Source organism: Drosophila takahashii, chromosome 3R (genome assembly GCF_030179915.1).
Source record: "Drosophila takahashii strain IR98-3 E-12201 chromosome 3R, DtakHiC1v2, whole genome shotgun sequence".
In the NCBI taxonomy this organism is placed as follows: Eukaryota; Metazoa; Arthropoda; class Insecta; order Diptera; family Drosophilidae; genus Drosophila; species Drosophila takahashii.
This window is the reverse complement of record NC_091681.1, coordinates 29,759,098-29,780,682: the sequence shown is the minus strand read 5'-3', so window position 1 is coordinate 29,780,682 and position 21,585 is coordinate 29,759,098. Positions and strand designations below refer to the sequence as shown.

At 43.0% G+C, this 21,585-nt stretch overlaps 1 protein-coding gene across 1 annotated transcript in view; it reads left to right on the top strand.

Moving 5' to 3' along the window:
- The window catches only part of LOC108065352 (extracellular serine/threonine protein CG31145), a 68,330-nt gene that overhangs the window by 28,012 nt on the left and 18,733 nt on the right, over window positions 1-21,585 (top strand). The window contains exons 5-9 of the mRNA XM_044395744.2: window positions 7,617-7,666; window positions 11,259-11,441; window positions 11,745-12,397; window positions 16,392-17,264; window positions 21,120-21,398. Of these exons, the coding sequence (XP_044251679.1) occupies window positions 11,418-11,441; window positions 11,745-12,397; window positions 16,392-17,264; window positions 21,120-21,398 (1,829 nt within the window). The 5' untranslated portion in view covers window positions 7,617-7,666; window positions 11,259-11,417. The remainder of the gene's footprint in view (window positions 1-7,616; window positions 7,667-11,258; window positions 11,442-11,744; window positions 12,398-16,391; window positions 17,265-21,119; window positions 21,399-21,585) is intronic.

Below are 21,585 nucleotides of genomic sequence, written 5' to 3'. Positions count from 1 at the left end.
TCAGCAGTTGGTAGTCGGTAGTTGTCGGTAGTTGCTAGCTTGCCAGTTTGCCAGCTGGCAGAGTAGCAATTGCTTCTAATTGCCATGGCCCAGGGCATCGGAGCATCAGCATGGCCATCAACATTAGGGGCTGCTGGCATTTGTTGCTCGTTTAAAATATTTAACTTTTTTTCTCCTTTCGTCCGGGGCAGCAATTAAATGCGATAACCGCGAGCTGGAGTGCCTGACAAGTGCACAACTCGATTATGACAGAATGTATGTATTTATGTATCCTTTTTAAAACGGATTTAATTCGCAATGGGAGGAGCAGGGGGGATATGTGGTGGATGCGCGGTGGCGTAATAAAAATAATGTAAATGTAAATTGCCATATTAACGGGGCGAAAAGCGGCCGTCGAAATGATTGCGATAAACGCAAATAAAGCATTGACAAACGGACCAAAGGACCAAGGACATTGGTGGTTCAGATGGTTCAGGTTCAGTCGGTGTGTGTGTGCTGTGGCTGGAAGTGGGTGGTGCTGGTGGTGCGGCGTTAAGCCCTCCGCTGAGAGCAATTACGAGCGAGCGAACCACAACGAGCGGAGCGCTCTGCCAAAGTGTCCTTAAGCGCCGTGTCCTGTGCCCGTTTTGCCTGGCAGCCTGTTTTATTTTCATTTAATGCTGCATTTCCGCTTCCTCATTGCCGCGTTGCGTATACGCAGTGTGTGCGCTGCGCGTGTTTTAATAACTGCCCGTTGGCTGTTGATCGAGCTGGAGGCGATTGCGAATGCGAATGCCCGTAGCCGCTGTCAGTTGGCCTGTCAATTACATTTTAAATTTCTTGCCGTTAATTTTGATGCTCGCGGCACACGTCCGTTGGTCTGATAGGTGGGCAGGCTGTCAGGGGGTGGAGGCGCTGTGCTTTTAAGCAGATTAAGGACACTTTTTCGGCCTTGCTCATTTTGAAGGACCTTTTTTTCGGGCCTGGCTTTTTATCAGCATCGCTTTCTCTCTCTCTTTCTCTGTGGATGGGCGAAAGTCATTAAATGTATTTTTGTAAATGTCCCGGCGGCCCATTGTAAAATTGTATTTTTTTTATATTCGTCCACGCATTCGATGTCCTTGCCATCTCCGTTGCTAAACTTTCAGTGGCCGAATTCATTTCATTTGCAATCAGCCAACGAGCAGCGGAGCCATAACAAATGCTGAAATATATAAATTGGGTCTCTGCATCTCTTTGCGCGCGGAAAAACATTTTTTATCGGCCTCGCCCTGGCCAAGTGGGGCAGTTTTATTTACTTGAGCGCAGTTTCTCTTCTCCTCACTTCGTTCTGTTAATTTGATTTTTATCTGCTTTTTATTTACTTGCCACCCTCGGTCAGCTCAGCTCGGCGCTGCACAGCACAGCCTGGCATCTCATTTGCACGTGGCGCATACGCCCCGTTGACGGCTGCTTGATTTTTATTTAGGGTCCTTCATTTTTATCCTGCTTTTGCCCAGCTTGAATGTGCAAGCTTGTTGTTGCGATTTCCCCCCTGCTTCGTGTACATATATTTTCCTGGCTAATCACAAGACAAAAGCCAAAGCTTTTCACACCTTTAATCTCTGTTAATTGGGGCCTGGGCGCCTGGGTGCCTGGGCGCCCGGATCCCAGCTCCCAGCTCCCTTGACCGTTGCTAAAGCTGCACAAAAAAAATTCAACCAATTATGCTCTGCAGCCCTAATTGCTTCCTGGCCCAGTGCGTCCGCTTGGCTCCCAACTTGATTTTTATAATAATGATACCGGATATTTAAGTAGATGCCGGCACAAGCTGCTGGCAACTAGCAAAATCACAACAAGAACTACAATCTGCCCCGGTCCATCTTGCCCACTTTTGTGGCAGCCAAAAAAGAAATACACTATATATACATACATATCCCCGCAGAACAAAGGCTATAGAAAGAGGACGCAATGGAGTCGCACTGTGTCATAAAATCGAAAAAATGTGCTTAAAATATAAAAAATATATTTTAGAAAATATTATTGGCTGTAACATTTAATGAATTATATCGACTAAGAATCTTTTTATAAAAAAGGCTTATATGCTACTTAGGTACAACAAAGTTCAAAATGTCCATTGAAAACATTTTATTACCTCCTTTAATTGTCTTCAAAACATTTTATTGGCCTGCTTTATTTTCAATTAAAATGTTGGGATTTAATTGCCTTCTTGTTTATTGGCAATCAAAGTAGAACAAAACAAGGCTCTCCGTTTTAATTTGTTTATTATCCTTTTTTTATTATCTAAAAACTATTTGATGCGAATTTCAATTGATTTTAATTGCAAGTTTGAATTACCAAATTGTTGATTTTAATTCGCTTCACTGGATATTACACATGAAATTCGTCAGGAATTTACAATTCAAATTGTTTTATTTTCCAATTTTACAAAGCTTAGCCGTTTTATTTGACTGCCTAAAAGGGTATTTCATATTGTTAAACTTAAAATCATAACAATGAATTTCCAAATATTACTTAAACTTTTGATGCGAGCAGAGAACGGCTAAGTAATGGTAAATGCCTTGACCTGGCTCACGTTTAAATATATATTCTCAACAAAATATGCACATCGTAATGATGACCAGCACTTCTGCCAAATAGTTTCCTCTCCCTGTGTGTGTGCGAAGTCAAAAGTCACCCACTTCTGACAGCCTCTTCCTTGCGACGTTGATTTGGGTTTTCCTGCTTCGGCTCGGATTTCGACCCACTGTGCCGAAGTAAGGAAAAAAGTGCTCGGGGCTGGCTGGGCAAAAGTATCTTGAAGTCATTTGTGCAGACTCTAATGATTTCCGCTAGTTTCCGTTTCGTTGTCATTGTCCACGTCTCCGCTGGCGTATGCATAAGGAACCCCGCCCCCTTTTTCCATTTCCCATTTCCCTGCCAAATTAAGGCTTCTCCCCCATTGTTGGACATGCAACGACCTTCTGCCTTCAGTGGTTCGTGCTGTTATTGTTATTATTGTTGCGTGTCGGTGCGTTGGTTGTTGGTTGTTTGCCTGTTTGGCTTGATAAAGAAATTATTGTAATCTGGCTTGAATTTGAGCTCTGCTGCGACCCTGTCGCACTCGGAACTTAATCAAATTGTATGGCTAATGGAAATGAAGCGGTTATCCAAACACACACACCCGTCGGCAATTGCTGTTAATGAAATTGTCTGGCAAAATGCGTTCCACGACGGCGCGAATCGTGTGAGTTGCTGCCAATGGCATTATATATAATTGCTTATAATTCAACCAATTTACAGTTCATAAAGCGGCAGACAAAATGTTAGCCAAACAAATTCAATGTGTCGGCTGCCTTGAAAAAAAAAACACAAAGCAAAACACAAGGTGTACATTAGGGGGATGTATTATGCAAATATTCATGTGCTTCTCAGCAATTAAGGTAGCTCAACTCGTAGAATACCCTATAATTAAGGTTAACCCGATAATAGATACAAGATATAGTTATTCCAATTTATTACAAATTAATCTTAAAGCTAATGGCTGATCAAATCAGCGATGGCAATCACAAGTGTTTTCCCGGAATGCCAGCTATTTTATGCCATATAATTGAATTTTTTATTAACCATTATATTCCCTACTTTAATCATGGCAAATTGCTCTCGGGTTAAGCCCCTTTTCCTGTGCCCTCCTACGATCTATTAGATTTGGTTGACTATCTATCGCTGGTAAGTGATTTATTGCCCCTACCATTTACTTCGAAGGTTTATGGATACACTTTGATTATAACGTGTCGGTGGAACATATATACATATATTCGGTATGCCCGCCACAAAGCCTGTCACTGTCACATGCAACACGTGAATTACCGTCGCAACAATGACAACAACCATGACAACAAAGCCATGCAACAAACAAACAAACAAACAGACGACAACAATCAAACTCGTTTTGAGCGTTTCCCATAATCAACGGCGACGACGTCGTGTGAATTTTATTTTTCGGTTACAAACGAGTTCCGTCTTAAGAGTAGAGTATATTTTTGCTCATCCACTTGCGATGCACTTTAATGGCACTTCTAAAAAAATGTAATGAAATGAAATTTTATATTACTATACAATTAATTAAAATGTAAGAAATCTTTTTATATTTATAGAATCCAACTCCTTTTATAAGAAATAAATTCTTAGAAATTGAAACTCCATTTATCAAATGATTTACAGATCTATTTTTTCTTAGTGCAATGAGCTGTTGCTGGTGTAACTATTGTAGCAGTTGTTGTTTGCACAATATTTCACGCATACGTGCCTCTTCATAGCAGCGAGAGTGGGTGGTGCTGGGTAGTTGAGTGGGTGGCTGGGCGGTTGAGTGGGTGGCGAAATGCGCTCTGCCGTAAAATTGCGCGCAATTGGGTTTTTTGTTTGTGCGAGTACGAGTATGTTGGCTTAACGACAACAAACTGAACACTTCGGGCTGAGCGCGGGTTCTGGATTGTGTTCAGCATAGCAGAAAATTATGAGTTAATGGATTTTGTTTAATATTTTTTTGCGTTCATACTCGCATTTTGTATTGTTTGTATTGTGCTGCATTATTACGATTGGCAACAAGCCGAAAAGTGTTGACAGCCACATGTTTGCCCACTTCTCGCACTTTGTTTGCTTCTGCACTGACAGAGCATGAAAGTGTCGAGTTTTGTCACCGCAAAAAGCATTCAGCAACAATGACACGCTCGTTGGGCAAATGCCTCAACACCAATCCAGCACCAGCAGCAGCACCCCCTCGCAACTCGGCAATTTGTGGCAAAATCAAGTTCAATGCTGCAGCGAAAGTTTCTGAAAAAAAACGAGGCAAAACAAGAGAGACGGGCGACGGGAGACTGACAGCCAGATTCGCTCCTTGGCTGCATAATCAATGTAATTAAATGCGGAAATTGTTTGGCGCAGTGCAAAACTGATTTGGAGCTTGACGTAAACGCTTCCATTGAAGCCCCATCAACAGACCCAGCCCCAAACTGCGCTGTTTTGGCCACATCTCCAGTGCTGAACTCGAAACCGGCGACGTTGTCATTAGGCAGCCGAACAATTTTAGAATGGGACTATGCCACATGTAAATACGCTTTAGAATCAATAGAAACGAGATAAAAATATTAATTTAAATATTATTTTAACCCAAATAACCATTTGAATGCCTGCGAAACGCTCTCTTGCCAGATATAAACTATTATATTAAATTATTATAATATCTTTTGGGAACATTCATGCCATCTTGCAGAAATGTGAATTTAGGAAAATAAAATATAACTAATATACGATGGATAAACGAAATTAATGTTTATTATCTGTCCAATTAAAATTCATGCATTTAGAAAATCCAAAGAACAGGCTTGGTTGCCATGAAAAATAAATCGCATCATACTAAATTAAATAGAATTTTAATTACTCACGGATAAGAGGAAATATATAAGAGAATATTTGTGTTTTGAAGCGAAAATTGCTATATTTTATTTCCCAGAAAATACATGTAAAATCACATGGTATGGAGAAGAGCATACAAGAAGCTTGCGAAGCTCATCACTTATTTAGGGACAGGATCTGCAAAAGTGGAATGAGCAGGACGACGTTGTCTGCCATTCGCAAATACACGCAACGGGAATGTGCAATTATTTAGCGTAATTGCTTTCAATACACCAAAATGTTCAACCACATAATTAGAAAATTACAAATTGAATGCTAGAAATTCAGCTGGAAAATCAGACAGAGAAAGAGATGGATAGAGTGGAAAAGCGGGGAAAAGTAGATTAAGTTTAATTTCGATATTATCGCTTAGAATAATCACGGGAGGACAAGTGCATCTACCTCTCTGCAGGCATAATGCAAATTGAACTAAATAAACCAAAACGGCGAAGCTATTGCCAATCCTATTAAACGAGTCACTGCTCCATAATGAAATTAAATTCGTACAATGGCCGGAGATGTATTTATAATATGGCAAACTAATATTAATATGTGAATTAATTATTTTGCACAAAGATCCGGCTTTTGCAGCGTTTTTGGCGTGCAATTCAATGGGAGTTTTAAAATATTTATGCGATTAATTTGCTCATTTCCAATGCACTTGCAGCTTTGTCCTTTCCCCCCATGCATTTTTATCTCGATATAAACCTGATGGTTTGGATTTTTATTTATTTTTTTTCTGCTTTGCGGTTTGATATTGTAAAATAATTTATTTAAATTGAATTTCTTTGCGGTTGATTTGCGGGCAAGTCCAGCTCAATAGAATGAATAAATATAAATAAACCAGTAAAGTGGGTCAGCCGGGAGTGGGAATGTCCTCAGACCGAGTTGCAATTTAGTTTATGGCATTAAAGTCTGGATGGAGAACTCCAGTTTTCTTTGTGCGGCTCAGTGGCTCCTCAAGAAGTCCTCTATTATTTAATAAGTTTCCTATTCGTCTCACTTATTTTTGTCCCAGAGCCATTGAAATCATTTTGGGCCGGCTGCTTAGTCTGCGTTTATTTGTTTCCCAGCCAGTGAAAAGCGAAATTGCATATTTGCTTTTATTATAATAAATGCCAATTTAGCCGACTGCAATTCAATTACGTGAGCACCGTGAAAATTTCCCTTTTCGGTTTGTTGTTTTTCTGGCTTTTCCTACTGGCTTTGCCTGAGTTTTCCCATTGCAAAACGTGCGGCACTCGAGAGACTGCGGCCTGGGCCTCATAATCTCTGGAAAACGTGAGTTTCGGCCTGGCCAACTAAATGGCTGGCTGGATAGCCTAGCCCTCGAAGCCATAATATTTTCTTTTGTTGATGCACTCGAAGAAATTATTTAGTGAAGAAATAAAGGAATAAATTAATTGTAATTATAGTAAAGAACTCTTGAATAAAATAAATTATTTTTGCCAACAAGATTTGGTATTTAAAATTAAATATTTTCTTGATTTCGGAATACAATTATTTTATAACTCTATTATTTTTACTGAAATTTATTTATATTTTTTAATAATTTTAGTAAGCCCTTTTAATGTTCATAATCTTGAGTGTAGAATTGAAAAAATACATGTAATGGTGGGGATGATAGCCAAGGCAATCATGACAGCGACGATGCAACAGTTGAGTGAATTGGATAATTGCGTATAATTTTAATGGATCGAACTGCAATCGATGTCTGCGAGGGATGGCCGCCTTGCTTGGGCTTCCCCTTAAATCGCGATGTGTGTTAATGTGTGGCTTATTATTGTGCCGTCAGCTGCATCGTCATCGTATCGCTTCCATCTCCGAATGCTTTTGTTTCGCCTACAACCTTTGTGCATTATCGGGGGTCTTTGGGGCATGATGCCACGTCATGTCGGCAGAGATGATACAATCAATTGTGGAAACGGCCACCCTGCCCCGACTAATGATCCACAAGGACTTTGATTTCACGTCTTCGCTCGGGCCATTTAATTGGAATTCGCTCCACTGCTCGGTGTTGTCTCTCAATTTAATTCAAACCTAATGGCTTTGTTGTCTTCGGTTAACATTTCATTTAGTGCTCCTCCCCAGAATTGATTATGCAAAGTGACTCGATTTCCATCTGGCTTTTGATGTTGTACTATTATAAATGCTCGTTTATCAATCCCGAATGCTAATCAAAATGTTTCTTCATTATTTTACAGTTGATGAATGTGAATGTGCAAGGAATCCCCTGGCGTGCCGTTTGAATTGGGTAAGTTCTCGTTATTAGTTCATTGTTTGCCAGTTTGAATTGTTACGCCTCCCAAAAACACACGGGCACGTGTCAGATCTGTCAGTCTGCCAGCCAGTCAGTCATTTTGTCACTTTGTCGAGCCCAGCGTGGGATTAGGATTTGCTTTCTCCGCTGGATGGCCAGTGGACGTCCAGTGGAGCCCTGTCATCGGCATGCAAATGTCGCCGTCTGTGTGACATTTGCATTTGCAACGCCCGCAATTAAATGCGTGGGCGGTGGGTGGTTGAAGTGATGGTATAGCAATGCGTCATGCCAAAGTGTTGCGTGCTGCATTTTAAATGAATATTTTATGCCAACTTTCCGGCTCACTCCCGCACGCCTTAAATTATGCAATGCAATGCAATGCACTACTGCCATACAGCAGAAGGCCCAATGCACTATGGGGCATTTGACCACTTTTGTTGGCCGAAATTAATAACTCGGTCATTTCAAAAGATATTGACTTGAAACTTTACCAGTCGCCATTTCTTATCCCCCCGCATATTATATATGATAATCATCCGGATCGGAAAACTATATCATATAGCTGCCATAGAAACGATCAAATTAACTTTGCTGTTTTTGGAGATAAATGCACATTACTTTAGAAATAGCAATTATGTAAGTTTTTAAAACAATATTAACAGTTTTATACAAATCGAACGACTATATCCCAAAGTTTTAAAAAAAAAGGGGCAAATGCAAAAATTTACTTTACATTTGTACGACTTTTTGTTCAAGTTGTAGCGGAACTTTCGTTTTAAAGCCGCTAAAGTCCACTTAAGTTAGTCAATTACAAAGCTAAGTATTTCTACTATATTTTGATAATAATTTAAAGTCACGAAAGTCCTTACTTCCTTAGCTACCAGTGCAAACGATAGGAGTTTGTGAAATTTGAGGTTATGGTCTAAAAAATTAAATTACAGAAAAAGTGGCAATAAGTGGCGATTCTGACCATATACATTTTAACAACAATTAAATAATCTACAAATCCCAATAGGTTCCAGAAGTGGACTCCGCTGGACTCACTTTGTTGCTCCATTTGAAAATTAGTTTTCTTACAAAAATGTACTTGTTAGACCATTCCCTTTAACACTCATTTGTAAGAAATAACCGTCTCATTTTTGTCGTCGAACCACACAAATACTTAGTAAATAGCATAATCCTTTAAATCCAATCCAAAAAGTTTACTTAGATTGCTTAAAAACTCAAATTTAAAGCACTTTAAAACTGCAAGCGAAAAGTCGAAATTCAACAGCTCGATAATTGCATATCGAACAGCTGATTTAACAGCTCCTACCTTAACAGAGGCGACCTCTATCGGATTTCTGTAAACGTAACATTGTTAAATGGTCTTTTGTTAACACATCCTCAAACAACATTTTTTGTTTTAACGACTTTTAAAAAATGGGTTTTGGCCAACCAAAGTGGTCAAATGCCCCATAGTGCAATGCGTGTCGCATTTTAATGGCTCCACGCCGAGAGTCGAAGACTGAAGCTCGAGTTCGAGTTCTCGACGGGATTGCGAGTGGAAATAAAAGTTAAAATTGTCGGGAGTGGATTTTTATGGCCCATATGCAGTGGAATACATTTTCGAATATTTATAGCCACCACCCTCGCTGGTGAAGCTATGCGTCTAGACGGACGTGCGTTAAAGCCGAGATAAGAAACTATTAATTTAAATAATACCCTGCAATTAGTGTATAAAAAAAATAACCTAAACGACCTTAAACTCATTCTGAAGTCTAAATAAAAAGGTATCATCAGGTTAATTTCCACTTACAACACTTTATTTAAAATGTTATGTTTACAAGGGGGTAAATTTTACAAAAATGTTATAACATTTTATTAAAATTTAGAAATTCTAAAAATATACAGAAAATGTATTTCTGCTTGTGCCAAAATTCCCCTTGTTATCTACGCATACAGGGTATTCACAGAAAAATCGCTTGGCCAGGAGTGAGAGAAAGATAGACAGCCAACAGGCAAATGCACTTTTGCCGGAATGTGTCAAGTGCGGAGAGCATAAGATGACTCGCATTGAGCTACCCGGACGGATATATAGACGGATAGATAGACGAATAGATAGATAGATAGATATATAGACAGATAGCTGTAGAGACTTAGCTGCATGCCAGACATTCATCTCAATTTATCGTGCTTAGCCGCATATCCCGGCAGATCGAAGTGTCGTCTGCGTATATATCAAAGTCTCAGCCAGGACTCGCAGGACTCACAGGAGCATTGTTGTTGCACACACATGTAAGCGTGTGTGCCGTGTTTATGTGTGTGCAAGTGCGTGAGTGTACGTGAGCTGCAGTTGTCATTCCAAGCCGTATCCTTCGCATCCATTCCCTATTCCTAACCCGTTTCTCTTTGGCAAACAAGTAATTTCACTTGACATGCAATTTTTTGTGGGCTTCCCCACTCCTGGGCCCTCGTCCTTCGTCCTTTCTCCTTCTCGGTACAAACAAAACAGATGTAACGCTGCATCGGATAGGAATCTTCTCCTTTCGCCATGAGTCCCCAACCACTTTTGATTATTTTGGCTGAAAAACCACACACTCACACACACGAGCTGCAAGGGGGGACAAAAAATGGAAAGTATTCCTGTCTTGCAGCTGAAAAATGTCAATGCCAAGGAGTGAGTAAAAAGAGACACGATGCGGGAAAGCAAGCTGGGCCAAAAACAGTTTTCCCAGGGCAGAGAAAACCCCCAAGGACGACAGCCTGGCACAGAATCTAAAATGCATTTTTGGTAGCATTCATCATTAAAGCTCCTTTCTGGTATGCCACATATGGGCATCAAATGCACCAGTCCAAAAAAAGCTAAGGGTTATTGAGACTCTTTTGGAAACTTTTATTGCAATATTAATAACTTTGATTGCTGGAAAACATTTGTAAATTAAAATGGAAGCATAATAAAATTGTCTTTTTTCTATATTTAAACGGAAATGGATATTGCAATAAAATTAAACGTGAAAAATATATAGGACCCTTTGTGATTTCATTATTTATTTGGCATGCAAATAAATGCTCACATTTCCCGAGATCATCTTTCAGCAACATAGCTGTATTAATACATAGTCGAAAATTTTTTGAAAGCCATATTTCCACGCATTTCCATATGTGACTGCTGTTGGTATTTGGTAAACACGAGATATCTGTGCTTCAAGATATTGCCGGATTTTCCTTTGCATTTCTTTTTTTCACAGTTGCCACTCAGCTGGAAGAAATGCCGGAGAAGAGCTTTCGTTTTTGGCCTTAGTTTTCCCACCCAGTATTTCTGAATCGGAAAACCCACCCACTCCCAACCCAACCGACCTACCGACATCAGCACTTAAACGCTTCACACATGCTGTCCGTTTCTCTTTGGGATTCGGAACGATTTTTTCTGCCTCTTCGCTTCTGTTGTTGTCGTTGCCATTGCTGTGTTTTTCCGGAATTATCCGCTTATGCTAATCTGTCTAACGTTTTTGAAATTTTCATGCTCCCCCAATCCCTCTCTCTCCTTCCTTCAATTTCTGTGGGTTTTCCTGCACTCTGCACACACACCCACACTACGGAATAGACTCATCCAGCTTTTGAGAAACTCGGCTCGAGGAAAAGCGAGGAAAAATCGGCAGAGCAAACGCTGCTGGTGCTGCTGCTCCACATCCACTTGATGACCCTCTTCTGGGCAGGAAGAGGAAAAGTCTCCTAGTTGGCCTCCTCGAGTCCGCCTCATTCAATGTCACTTGCCTCGAGGACGAGTGTAAGTAGCACTCCACAAATGTTTTCATCCGATTATGAAAGGGCGCCGAGTTGACCGAGCTTTCCCCCCTTTGAGTTTGGTTTTTACTTGAGTTCCGTTGAGTTAAGTTGCGTTGATGGCTTAAATTATTGTTGGTTTGGCACTATCCGTAAGATAACAATTGTTCCCGCCCCGTTCCACGTTCGATTCGATTCTACTAACCCCGCAAAAAGTTTGCCATTGCCATTGCCATTGCTTGAGCATGAACACGAAATTGGGCAAGCGCTTTCCATTTACAATTACGCGTCTCTCCATCAAAAGCAGGTTAAGTCGGGCGGCAGCGAAGTGGATTTGAGGCAGCGGAATGCCAGCATCCGGAATCTCTTTGCCCCCACGCCGGCTGAGTTGGCCAGAAAAAAGGAAGCCCGTCAAAGGAGCCGCAGCCAGAGCAGCTTCTCGCTCCAGAGGATCGGCAGAGGCAGCAGCCAGGATAATGGGATTGGTGGGCAGAAGGGAATGGACTCGGGCTCCGGCCTCCTGCCCACTTCCCAGAGCTTCGATGATTACGCCTTGGGCATAAATCAATTGCCAATGACTGCGAATCAATCGGCAGTGAGACAATACAATGGCCATGGCCATAACGAGCTGGGCCCGAGTCCCTATGCACCGGCGGTAATTCCCAGGACCTCGCACAATGGCTGGCATCAGAGTGCATTTGAATTGGCAATGAGCCGGTCTCCTACGGCTCCTTCTTCGGAGGAGGACAAAAACTGGAGGTCGACGAGCCAGCTGGAAAATTTTATTAACAGCAACGAGCAGCTGCAGCAGGACACTTGTGTTGACTTTGGTAATGAAATGACCTGGGGCAAATCTGCTGAGAAATCGCTGCCATTGAATCACCTGCAACTGCAGGGCGGAGGATTTTCCCGAGACGACCAGTGGGATTTGGAGCAGCGCGAAAGTTTGCACAGCCAAAGGTAAATTGACAAAGGGCCGCAAAAGCTTCAAGGGAGAGAAGACGAGGCAAAGGAAAAGCCAGAAAGGCAACTAACCCAAACTGCGTTTAGCTTTTCTATTTTCCATTTACCATTTTCTATTTTCCCCCTTTCCAAACACTCTCCACCCGCAATTTGCTGAAGTTTAGCGGATGCTTGGCTGGAGGGATGGCCAAATGGAGATGAAGCCATGTAAATGAGCCAAACGTGTAAGCCAAACTAACCTTGACACCCCCGATTCCGATTTCGATTCCGATTCTCGACTGGCTGCAACAGTTTGGCCACCATTTGCATATCGAATGGCAAATGGCATCGCTTCGCATCGCATCGCGATTGATTGGCCCGTTCGATTGGGTCGATAAGGCGCAATGGCAACAGTTGTAAGCAGCTCAAGTGCAAACCGCTCTAATAGTGTGGCAACAAATCGATCAATAAGTCGGGTCTTTTGTCGGCAATCGGCAACGGAATCGGAATCAGTATCGAAACCCCGGCCAGCGGAATTCTCGACTGCCATCGATGCGTGGCCAGGTCACGCGGGGCAACAGGGCGGATGCACTGAGCGTGTCATTTCAAGCTGTTGCACAATCGCTGATTTGATTCGAATCGAGCTGAGTTTCAAGCGGGTTACGCATTGCATTTGTTAACAACAAAATTTACAAGGGCTCCCCCCCTCCCTTCGGTGCAATCAAGCAGCACAAATGGGTGGGGGGGAACTGGAAAAAGTGAATGATGTGGGGGTCTCACAGCTCCGATTGAAGTGCGGCACATCTATATAATAAGCCAATGCAGTTCGTTGACCGGCGAAGGCTAATTGAGCTGGAGAAAGGTAGCGGAAAGGCATTTGTCAAGTTTGATTGAAAGGGAGTTTGATTTATGGCCCAGCGAATTGCATCGATAGCCGGTTAGCGATAACCCAGTTAGATTGAGAGTGCTCTAGTTTGGATTAGAAATTGAATTGTTAAATGATATACTTAAGGGATAATAAAAGTTACTATATATAAAAATATTTTAAGAGTATTTTATAACGACAAAAACTTAAAAAAATAATTATTTCTTTCTCTCACACTCTTTTCAACTTGAATGATTAACATGGCGGAATATTAATGTATCGCTCCCTCTTTGCGATCTTGTGCTCTAAATTGTTTTGCACTTTATTGCCCCCAGAGCTCATTTAAGTACATCTCGCCCCATTTCGCTTTCTTTACCATTTCGTTTTTTGTTTTATTTTTTTTTTGCATTGGCTATATGTCTGATTAATAAAAACAAAGCGCAAATTGGAAAGGAAATTGCTGTCACTCACTGGCGGTGTTGTTGCTGCTGTCAGCAATTGCATTAAAACGATGCCCCGTTGATGTCGCTGTTTTTACCCGTTTCGTCTCGTCTCGTCTCTTAGTTGACTCCAGACCAGAGCCAGCAGACCCTAGACCCTCGACGATGCGGCGTTTAAATACACCGCATGAGTTTAATTTAATGCAACGCAGCAGTTTTATCAAGCAACAACAAAATGCGACGACAGCAATTGCTGTTAACTGCGTTCGCCCTTCTCGTACTCATATACTCATATACTCGTGTACTCATATACTCATACTCGCACTTGCCATGTCACTGCCACATAGCGCTTATCGCCCTCACCGGCTGATAGGGAAAACTTGTGTGCGGATGACGCTTTTCCCGCCCCCCCAGTTCAGCCCACCAACCCACCTCCCCCAGTGGATTACGTATGTGCTTTGCATTTGACTGCCCATTGATGTTGCCAACGCTGGTAACACTGGCGGGAGATCCATTGTGTGTTGGCCAGGCCAAGTCTCTCTTCAGTCGAGTTCCTTGTACACGTACTTTACGTAACACCAACACCAACACTAGCACCCATCTGATCCTATCCCGCCCCCTTCAGTCTGGCCTTAACCCCTTGGCCACGCCCACTCTGCGACTGTCAAATCATCTCGTCATGGATATGAGCAATTGCCAGGGTTTCATACTGCAGAACAGAATGGAACAGGAGCGGAGGGGACCTGCATAGAAAATTGGCATGATATGTGATTTGATTGACGTGGCAGAAGCGCTGCTGCTCCTGCTTCTGATCCTGATCCTCCTCCATCTCAGGCAGCTTTTTCGGGCCGCCCTTTGTTTGCCAATTTAGTGCCGCCCCTGTCATTTTATTCCTACATATCAGCTACGCTTGTAATCAGCATTTTTGGCTACGATTTTGACGTTTAATTTGTGAGCCGAGTTACGTCAGCAACATATCGGTAGGCCTGTCAATCAAGGGGTTTCGCATTCAATTTGCAGCTCATACAGAAATGCACTTAGCAAAATGAAGTAAGAAAAATATTGGAAATTGGACATACTTGAAGTAATGATTTTTACACCCTTGATAAGAAACGATGATCGAATCTACGTTATGTGGTATCAATATGCAAGAAATTTACCATGCGCATATCGACTTGATTGATTATTTTAAAATAAAATAATTAGAAAATCATTGAAAATCATCTCTAAAAGGTTTTCCTATCTATATAATATTTATTATTAAAAATATTTCTGCTCTTCAAGCCTTAAATTTTTTCCCAGTGCCAGTGCAAACTCGAAAATTTTTGGTCACATTTAATGCAGTTACGGCATTCGTTGCCCCGGGCAATTCAACATTTTGCCCACAATTTTCGGTCGTCGAGTCGAAGAGTCGAACGAGCCAGCGAGTGGGCCGTGTTGACTCTGCATGTGGGCAGAAAACAAGGCAGCAACAAGCTTCGTTAGCTTTGCCGCCCGTCCAAACAGACAACGGCCACTTTGCAGGTCCTATTCCACAATTCCACTATGCCACTATTCCAGATCCTGGCACCAACCAGCTCTTCCTGTTGTAGTTACAATTCAAATTCCGAGTACTGGAACTCCTCGCGACGAGCTGCCTGCCCTGCCCGGCAAAATATGCTTCATGCTACGTGGGCCAGCAAAAAACATGAACAATAAAAATGGAGACAATAAAATAGAACTACAACGGGCAACTTGATGGCACCAGCAATAGCAATGGCAAAAACAACAGCAAGAACACGCTAGAGCGGCGATAACGGTGGCCGGCGAAAAAAATGGCTGCTGTCGCATTTCCGGTGCCAGTCAACATGGCGGATGCCGTGACGCCGCTGCCGACGCCGCTTTATGAATAACCAGGGCCAGACACAAAATACAAAATACGAACTACAAAATGGCCAAAGGTTCATATTTTTCAAGCTCGTTATGGTTTAGGGATATAGTCCGCCACGGCGAAATGTGGAGCGAGTGAAAAGAATCAGCCAATTGAAAAATAAACACAAATAGCTTATCACAAAAATGAAACCATCAACATACACGAGTACGACTGGGACCTTGAAAAATTCAAATTTATGCATTTAAATTGAGAAAATAAATATTTATAATGAAAAATCAACTTGTGATACCATTCGAAATTGCCAGTTTGAACATAAAATATTATTCGTTAATAATTGAAGTTGGTCCAGAGACATTTTTCGGAACTGATTTTTGTGGATTTATAGTTTTAGCTTTGTTATAAATTGCCGCCAATTGGTCCGTTGTGGCATTTAAATATATTTATATATATTTTTAACAATGCCAAGATAAATTTCTTTATTTTTAAGTTTGAAAATTTATTTTATTTCATTTTTATTATCTCATTTATTTTAAATACCAAAGTTGGCATTTTAAACCCTTTTTCCAGAAATTTTCTCTGAATTTTCTAAGACTAAAGTTTTTGTTTAATGGGTTTAATTTCAATAAACTCTTATTTTTCTGGGCTTTTGTTTTGTTGGCGAAGGAGTTTACTAGGATTTATTTTGCGACCTCTTTTTATTCATTTCAGACCCTTCAAGTCATGAAAATTTAATTGAATTTTGATTGCCTATCAGGAGAACTTGCACATCGCACTAACCGGCACCCTTGAATTTTCATTGGTTTTTTAATGAAATTTCCCGCTTTTTTTTTGCAGCTATCGACCGGCGGCGGCAGCGGCAGCTCAGTCGACGCCGCTGGCAGAGCGCCTGCAGCGCTTTCGATACCGCCAGCAATTGCAGTTGCAGCAGCAGCAGCAACAACAATCGAGCACTGATATCGACTACGGCTACGATAGCCCCTTTGCTGGCCATTTATCAGCTGAACAAATAGGCGTAGCCAATTGGCAGGGGCCAAGGGGAATCGTCGAAGGGAACGCCGTTGGCGGGACAGCTCCAGTTGAAGCTGAGCATTCAGCGGAGCAGCAGGAGGAGGAGCTGCCGCCGGATCGAGTTCTATATCCAGACTCTGAGCCGGAGGAAGAGGAGTCAGCGCCCAAACGACGCGTTGTCATCAGGCGACGCATAGTGCGCACCACCCGCACCTCCCCACAAACTGCAGAGGTTGAAAGAGAAGCACCCACCAACACAACCACCAGTGAAACTCACTCCTCAACTCCTGGTGGTGGAAACAACGGACGCAATCTTGGCTGGCTGACCAGGCTGCGCAGCTTTGGATCGAGCAATCGGAGATACCAGGAGATTGCCACCGCCGCCTCACCGGCAAAAATCGGCAATCAAAGTGCAATTTCTGCTGCAAGCAACAAGAACAGTTGCAACAACTCGAATCCCATCATGGCCGTCCTGCGTACTATGAAATTGAAGGAGCGCCTGGTCATCAGTCTGGGCGCCACCCTCGTTCTGCTCACCCTGCTGCTCATCGTCGATGTGCAAATGGACTTTGGGGTGGCCAATCGCCACCTGCTCCAGCAGCAGCACCAGAAGATCCGCCTGGGCAACGACTACGATGCCACGGGCGGTGGCGGCGGTGGAATGCTGCACGAGTTCAAGCGCAAATTCCTGCAGAAGAGGTGAGTCCGCATTCCCGAGCTATTATACGCAAAATCTGACCCATCTATTGCTTCCGTTCCGCCATTAATCAGCGGCTACCTGCTGAATTCGGTGCAGAATGGGAAGGGTAGTAATAAGAACTGACCCTCATTAAATTAATGAGGCATTAGTGCAAGCAAAAGGTAACTGGAATTTTTTCATCAGAGTTTCAATTATAAAAAGTTTAAGTTAAGGATCTATAAGAACTTGCATAAAAAATCGACCCCTCTTGTTAAACTTTTAAAACACATCCGATTGAGTCAATAAATATTTTATATCAGAGGCCACCACAAAATTTTGAAAAAATCATAGTAATTTAGAAAGACCATAAACCATATAGCACTATTTGAATGCCTATTTCCCCGTTTCGCTTTGAACCCCCAAGGAGCTGGGGGCAGCGTGTTGAAATTTACTATTCCCAAGTCTGACCAAAGCAACAACCGGGCCACCGTTGGCCATTCCGGGGGATTAAAAATTATGCACAAATCGCAAACGGGGTCGGGCCATTGACTCCCTGGGTTCTTGGTTTCTGGGTTCTTACTTCTCGGTGCCCCGAGGCGACTGAACACGGCAGGGTACATAATTCAATTTAGCTGAAATGCAACAAAAGTTGCAATAAAACTTGGTTGGCCCCGGCATTAAAACGTAATTTGCTACAAAACATAAACCCAGCCGGGCAGGGTGAACTTCTTGGGAAGTCCAGAGGAAGGGGAAGAAAAAGCGGAACAAGCACAGGAGCGTCATGTTAATGCCTTCCCATAGAGAGAATATATACAGACGAACGGGGGGCCCCGAGTCTTTAGCTTTACCTTTGAACACTTCATTCTTTTTTTTTTGTTGGCCACTTTTTGCGTTGCGTGCGGTGGGCGAAATGGGGCGAAAGTGGGTGTCGTCCGCCATTTTGCTGCGGCTGGCGGAAGTCGAGTAATAAAACATCAAAATGACGCAGCAAGGCGCAAGGGAAACTGTTAAGACCATCCTTCCAGGAGCAGGACTTCCCAGGACTTCCTCCCAGGTGCAGCAAACGACTCCGGTTCCATCGCATCCGAACCCAAAACTCGAACCCGAGCTCGGCTGGTTCGGTTCCGCCGCCGCCGCTCCATTCCGGCAACATAAAACGCCAATGTTTAGCCAGTAAATATTTAATTAATTCATAAGCCGCCTGCCAGCAGCCCCGTAAAATGAATGCCTTCGGAAACCGCTCCCTCGTATTTGCTGCGTCTGAGGGATACCTTCCATACCATCTTCCCGGTCTTCCACTTGCCACCTTCCCACCCAGAAACACCAGCTATCTGCGTACTTATGCGCCATGGCAAATGCAAAATTATGATGCCTCCATGCACTGAGTCGTGCAGCGCGGCTGTGAAGCGTAATAAATTCTATTTAAGCATCAAATGTTTGCCCGTCTCCATCTTCAGACGCCCCTGATTTCCTGTCTTGTCTCTTCCTCGCTCCTCTTGCCTTATAATTTTTTAATTATTTCATTAAAAACTGAAAACTGAGGCAGCAACTTGGCAATGCTGCAAATGGTGTTGGCCGTCCAAGCAGCCGAGGCAAAATTCATTTTCACTGATGATTCTCATTTTTTGGTTGTTATCAATCTTTATTTTATGTGGTCTGTTCTTGTTTTTGTAGCTGAGAGTTTCTTAACCCTTTTAATTAAAGTGGGTGCAGCTGACTGAGAGTTTGCGGAGATTGGTTGAAATCAAAATAATTATTTTTAAATTTGCAGAGTCTAAAAGTATGCAACAGTGTATTTGAGAGTCAAATGTGCATTGAATTCCCTAAGAAGGATGAATATCTCTTTTTTACTGCATACTTTTAGACACTTTAAATTATAATACTTTTAGTTTTTAGCTGTCAGTAGTAACTATTTTATATAACTCAGGCATGGAAAGATCTTATCATGATTGGATTTACCATATGTAGTATGTAAAGGCACTCCCCTGCAATCCAATTAGGACTCCGACTCCGACTCCCTTAAAGCCTTCCATTAACCCCTGGCCGCTTGTCATCGCTTTCGACTTGCATAAACTTTCGCCTATGATCCTGTGGCTGCCGCGTTGTCAATGGCTGGCACTTCCTGCACGGCCGTCTATTGCCATTACAGTTGCAGTTGACTGGTTAATTAACCGCAGCACATGGGCAGCTTATGTGGCCGGCGTTACGCACACCACGTGACACTTTAATGAGCAAAGTTTCGCCAAAGTGTAATTAAGTGCGCTCCGCATCGATCAGTGCAGCCGAAACAAAGCGGGTTCTATATGGTACAATATACTTGCCATATAGTAGCACCCACCATATAGGGTCGTATTCTCTGTGGCGGAATCAATTTTGAACGAGCACCATAAATAAGCGAGGAGCCCCTTCTGCCGCAAGTGGGTGCCACAAAAGGGGGGATTTAAATACTTATTAGCACATAAAGTGGCATTATGCGGCTGCCAATAAAACGCGAGTGCGAAATCCGCCCAGGCTCGTTACGGCGGAAAATTCTTAATAAGCCCCGAAGCTCCGGGGAAAGCCGCTTTGGCGCCCAGATAGATTGTCTCCGGGAACCTGGGGGACAGAGACAGGGATTGGGACAAAATGTTGACAGCTTCTCGGCTTGCTGCTGCTGTTGCCATTTTGCCATTTTACCAGCTCACCACTCTTCATTCTGCTGGCCTATCTGCTGTCTCGGCCCAGACATTCTCTGGCAACTGTTAATTGAAAAAGTTTTGCATTCTCACATGGCGCACATGTGCACACACCTGTCTGCCTGACGGATAAGACAAGGCGCAGACAAACAGACAACCGACAGACAGACAGCCAGGACTTTCGCCCCGAAAACTTGGGATACAATTAAAAAAAAAGCGAAGAAATTCTCAGAAAATGACAATTTACGAAAAACTCAAATTTCGAGATTTTGGCCTAATGATGTGCACTCCGTTTCAGCCTGTTCAGCACACGAGTGCTGCTGTCATTCGGCCTAATGGTCACACAACTGCCACATAATTCTCGGTCTCCCTCCCGGGACATATGCTAACGAGCTGGGCGGAAGAGTGGAAGGGGCGGGGCACCACCAGGTTATATCTCAAGCATTTCGCCAAGCGCTGTTAAGAGTCAAGGCTAGCAAAATGGATGCAACAAATTCAAAAACTTTAATTCATTTTTTTAAGCACTCTTTTTGTCTGCATCAGGCGCTGTCTAAACGGCTGCTGATAACCAGCACAAGGACAGTGGGTAGAAAATGATGTAAAATATGAGAAATAAATATGAAAAATGGTAAAAAAAATAGTAAAATATATAGAATAGAGGGAGAAAAATTCAATATTTTTTTTTTGAATTTTTCTAGCGTTGATAGAGATGTTTACATATTTCTAAAGATATTTTCTAGTTCCTGTTCACTGTAAAGTCTCATGTGAGATGTGGTTGGGCCCCCGTTGAAGTGCCTGCAATTTCAGTTTATTGCAGTCGAGTGAAGAGTCCCATGTGTGTCTGGTTTGGTGGGTGGGTTGGTTGGATGGTTCGTCTTAGATAAACGCAACTAAAACCCGGGCTGACAAAGTTTCAGCTTACCTGCAAGTGCGTGTCTTTGGGAGCCTGGCCAGGGGGCACTTAGCTGTCTAGGTTGCTTCAGTTCAGCTCGATGGCTGCCACTAAAAGCCAAAGCAGCAGCCAGGCCACTTGGCAGTTGCAATTAGCAGCGAGAGCGCTGAGCAACCAGGGCATTGTCAAGTGCAACCGGCTTTTGGGTCTCCGCTAATTATGGCCATTTTTTTCCTTCCATATTTAACTCACTTTTATGCAGCTCCTTTTAACACACTTACCCTCGGTTACTTTTGCTTTTATTCCAGCAACTCCTCGGGCTCCAAGGAGGCCTCCACGCAGGCGGCGGCAAGTCAGAGTGGCGGGGCGACCAGTGGCCAGGATGCGGCTGCCGGAGCTTCGGGCGGAGCGGCGGGACCCGTGACATCGGGCACCGTTTCCACCCGAAAGCCCGTTCCCCACGATCGCTATGTGGATCTGCAGAAGCACATAGTGAGTGACGAGTACTCGCATGTGATTGTGGACAATGCACCGGATGTAACCAGGGACAATCCCACGCTCGCCGAGATGCTGCATCGCAAGGCCAGGTGAGTGGCAAATACACATAAAAATAAAAACCAGGGGCGAAAAAATTCAATTTCCCTTAAGCGGAAGGACATAATGCTTACAGTTTTTTACCCCGGGCCCCGAGCCACTTTACCCCGGCTACGAGGTAATTGATAGTCGGGGGTGATGGGGGGTTTTACGGTTCCATCAAGGAAAGGATAGTAAAAC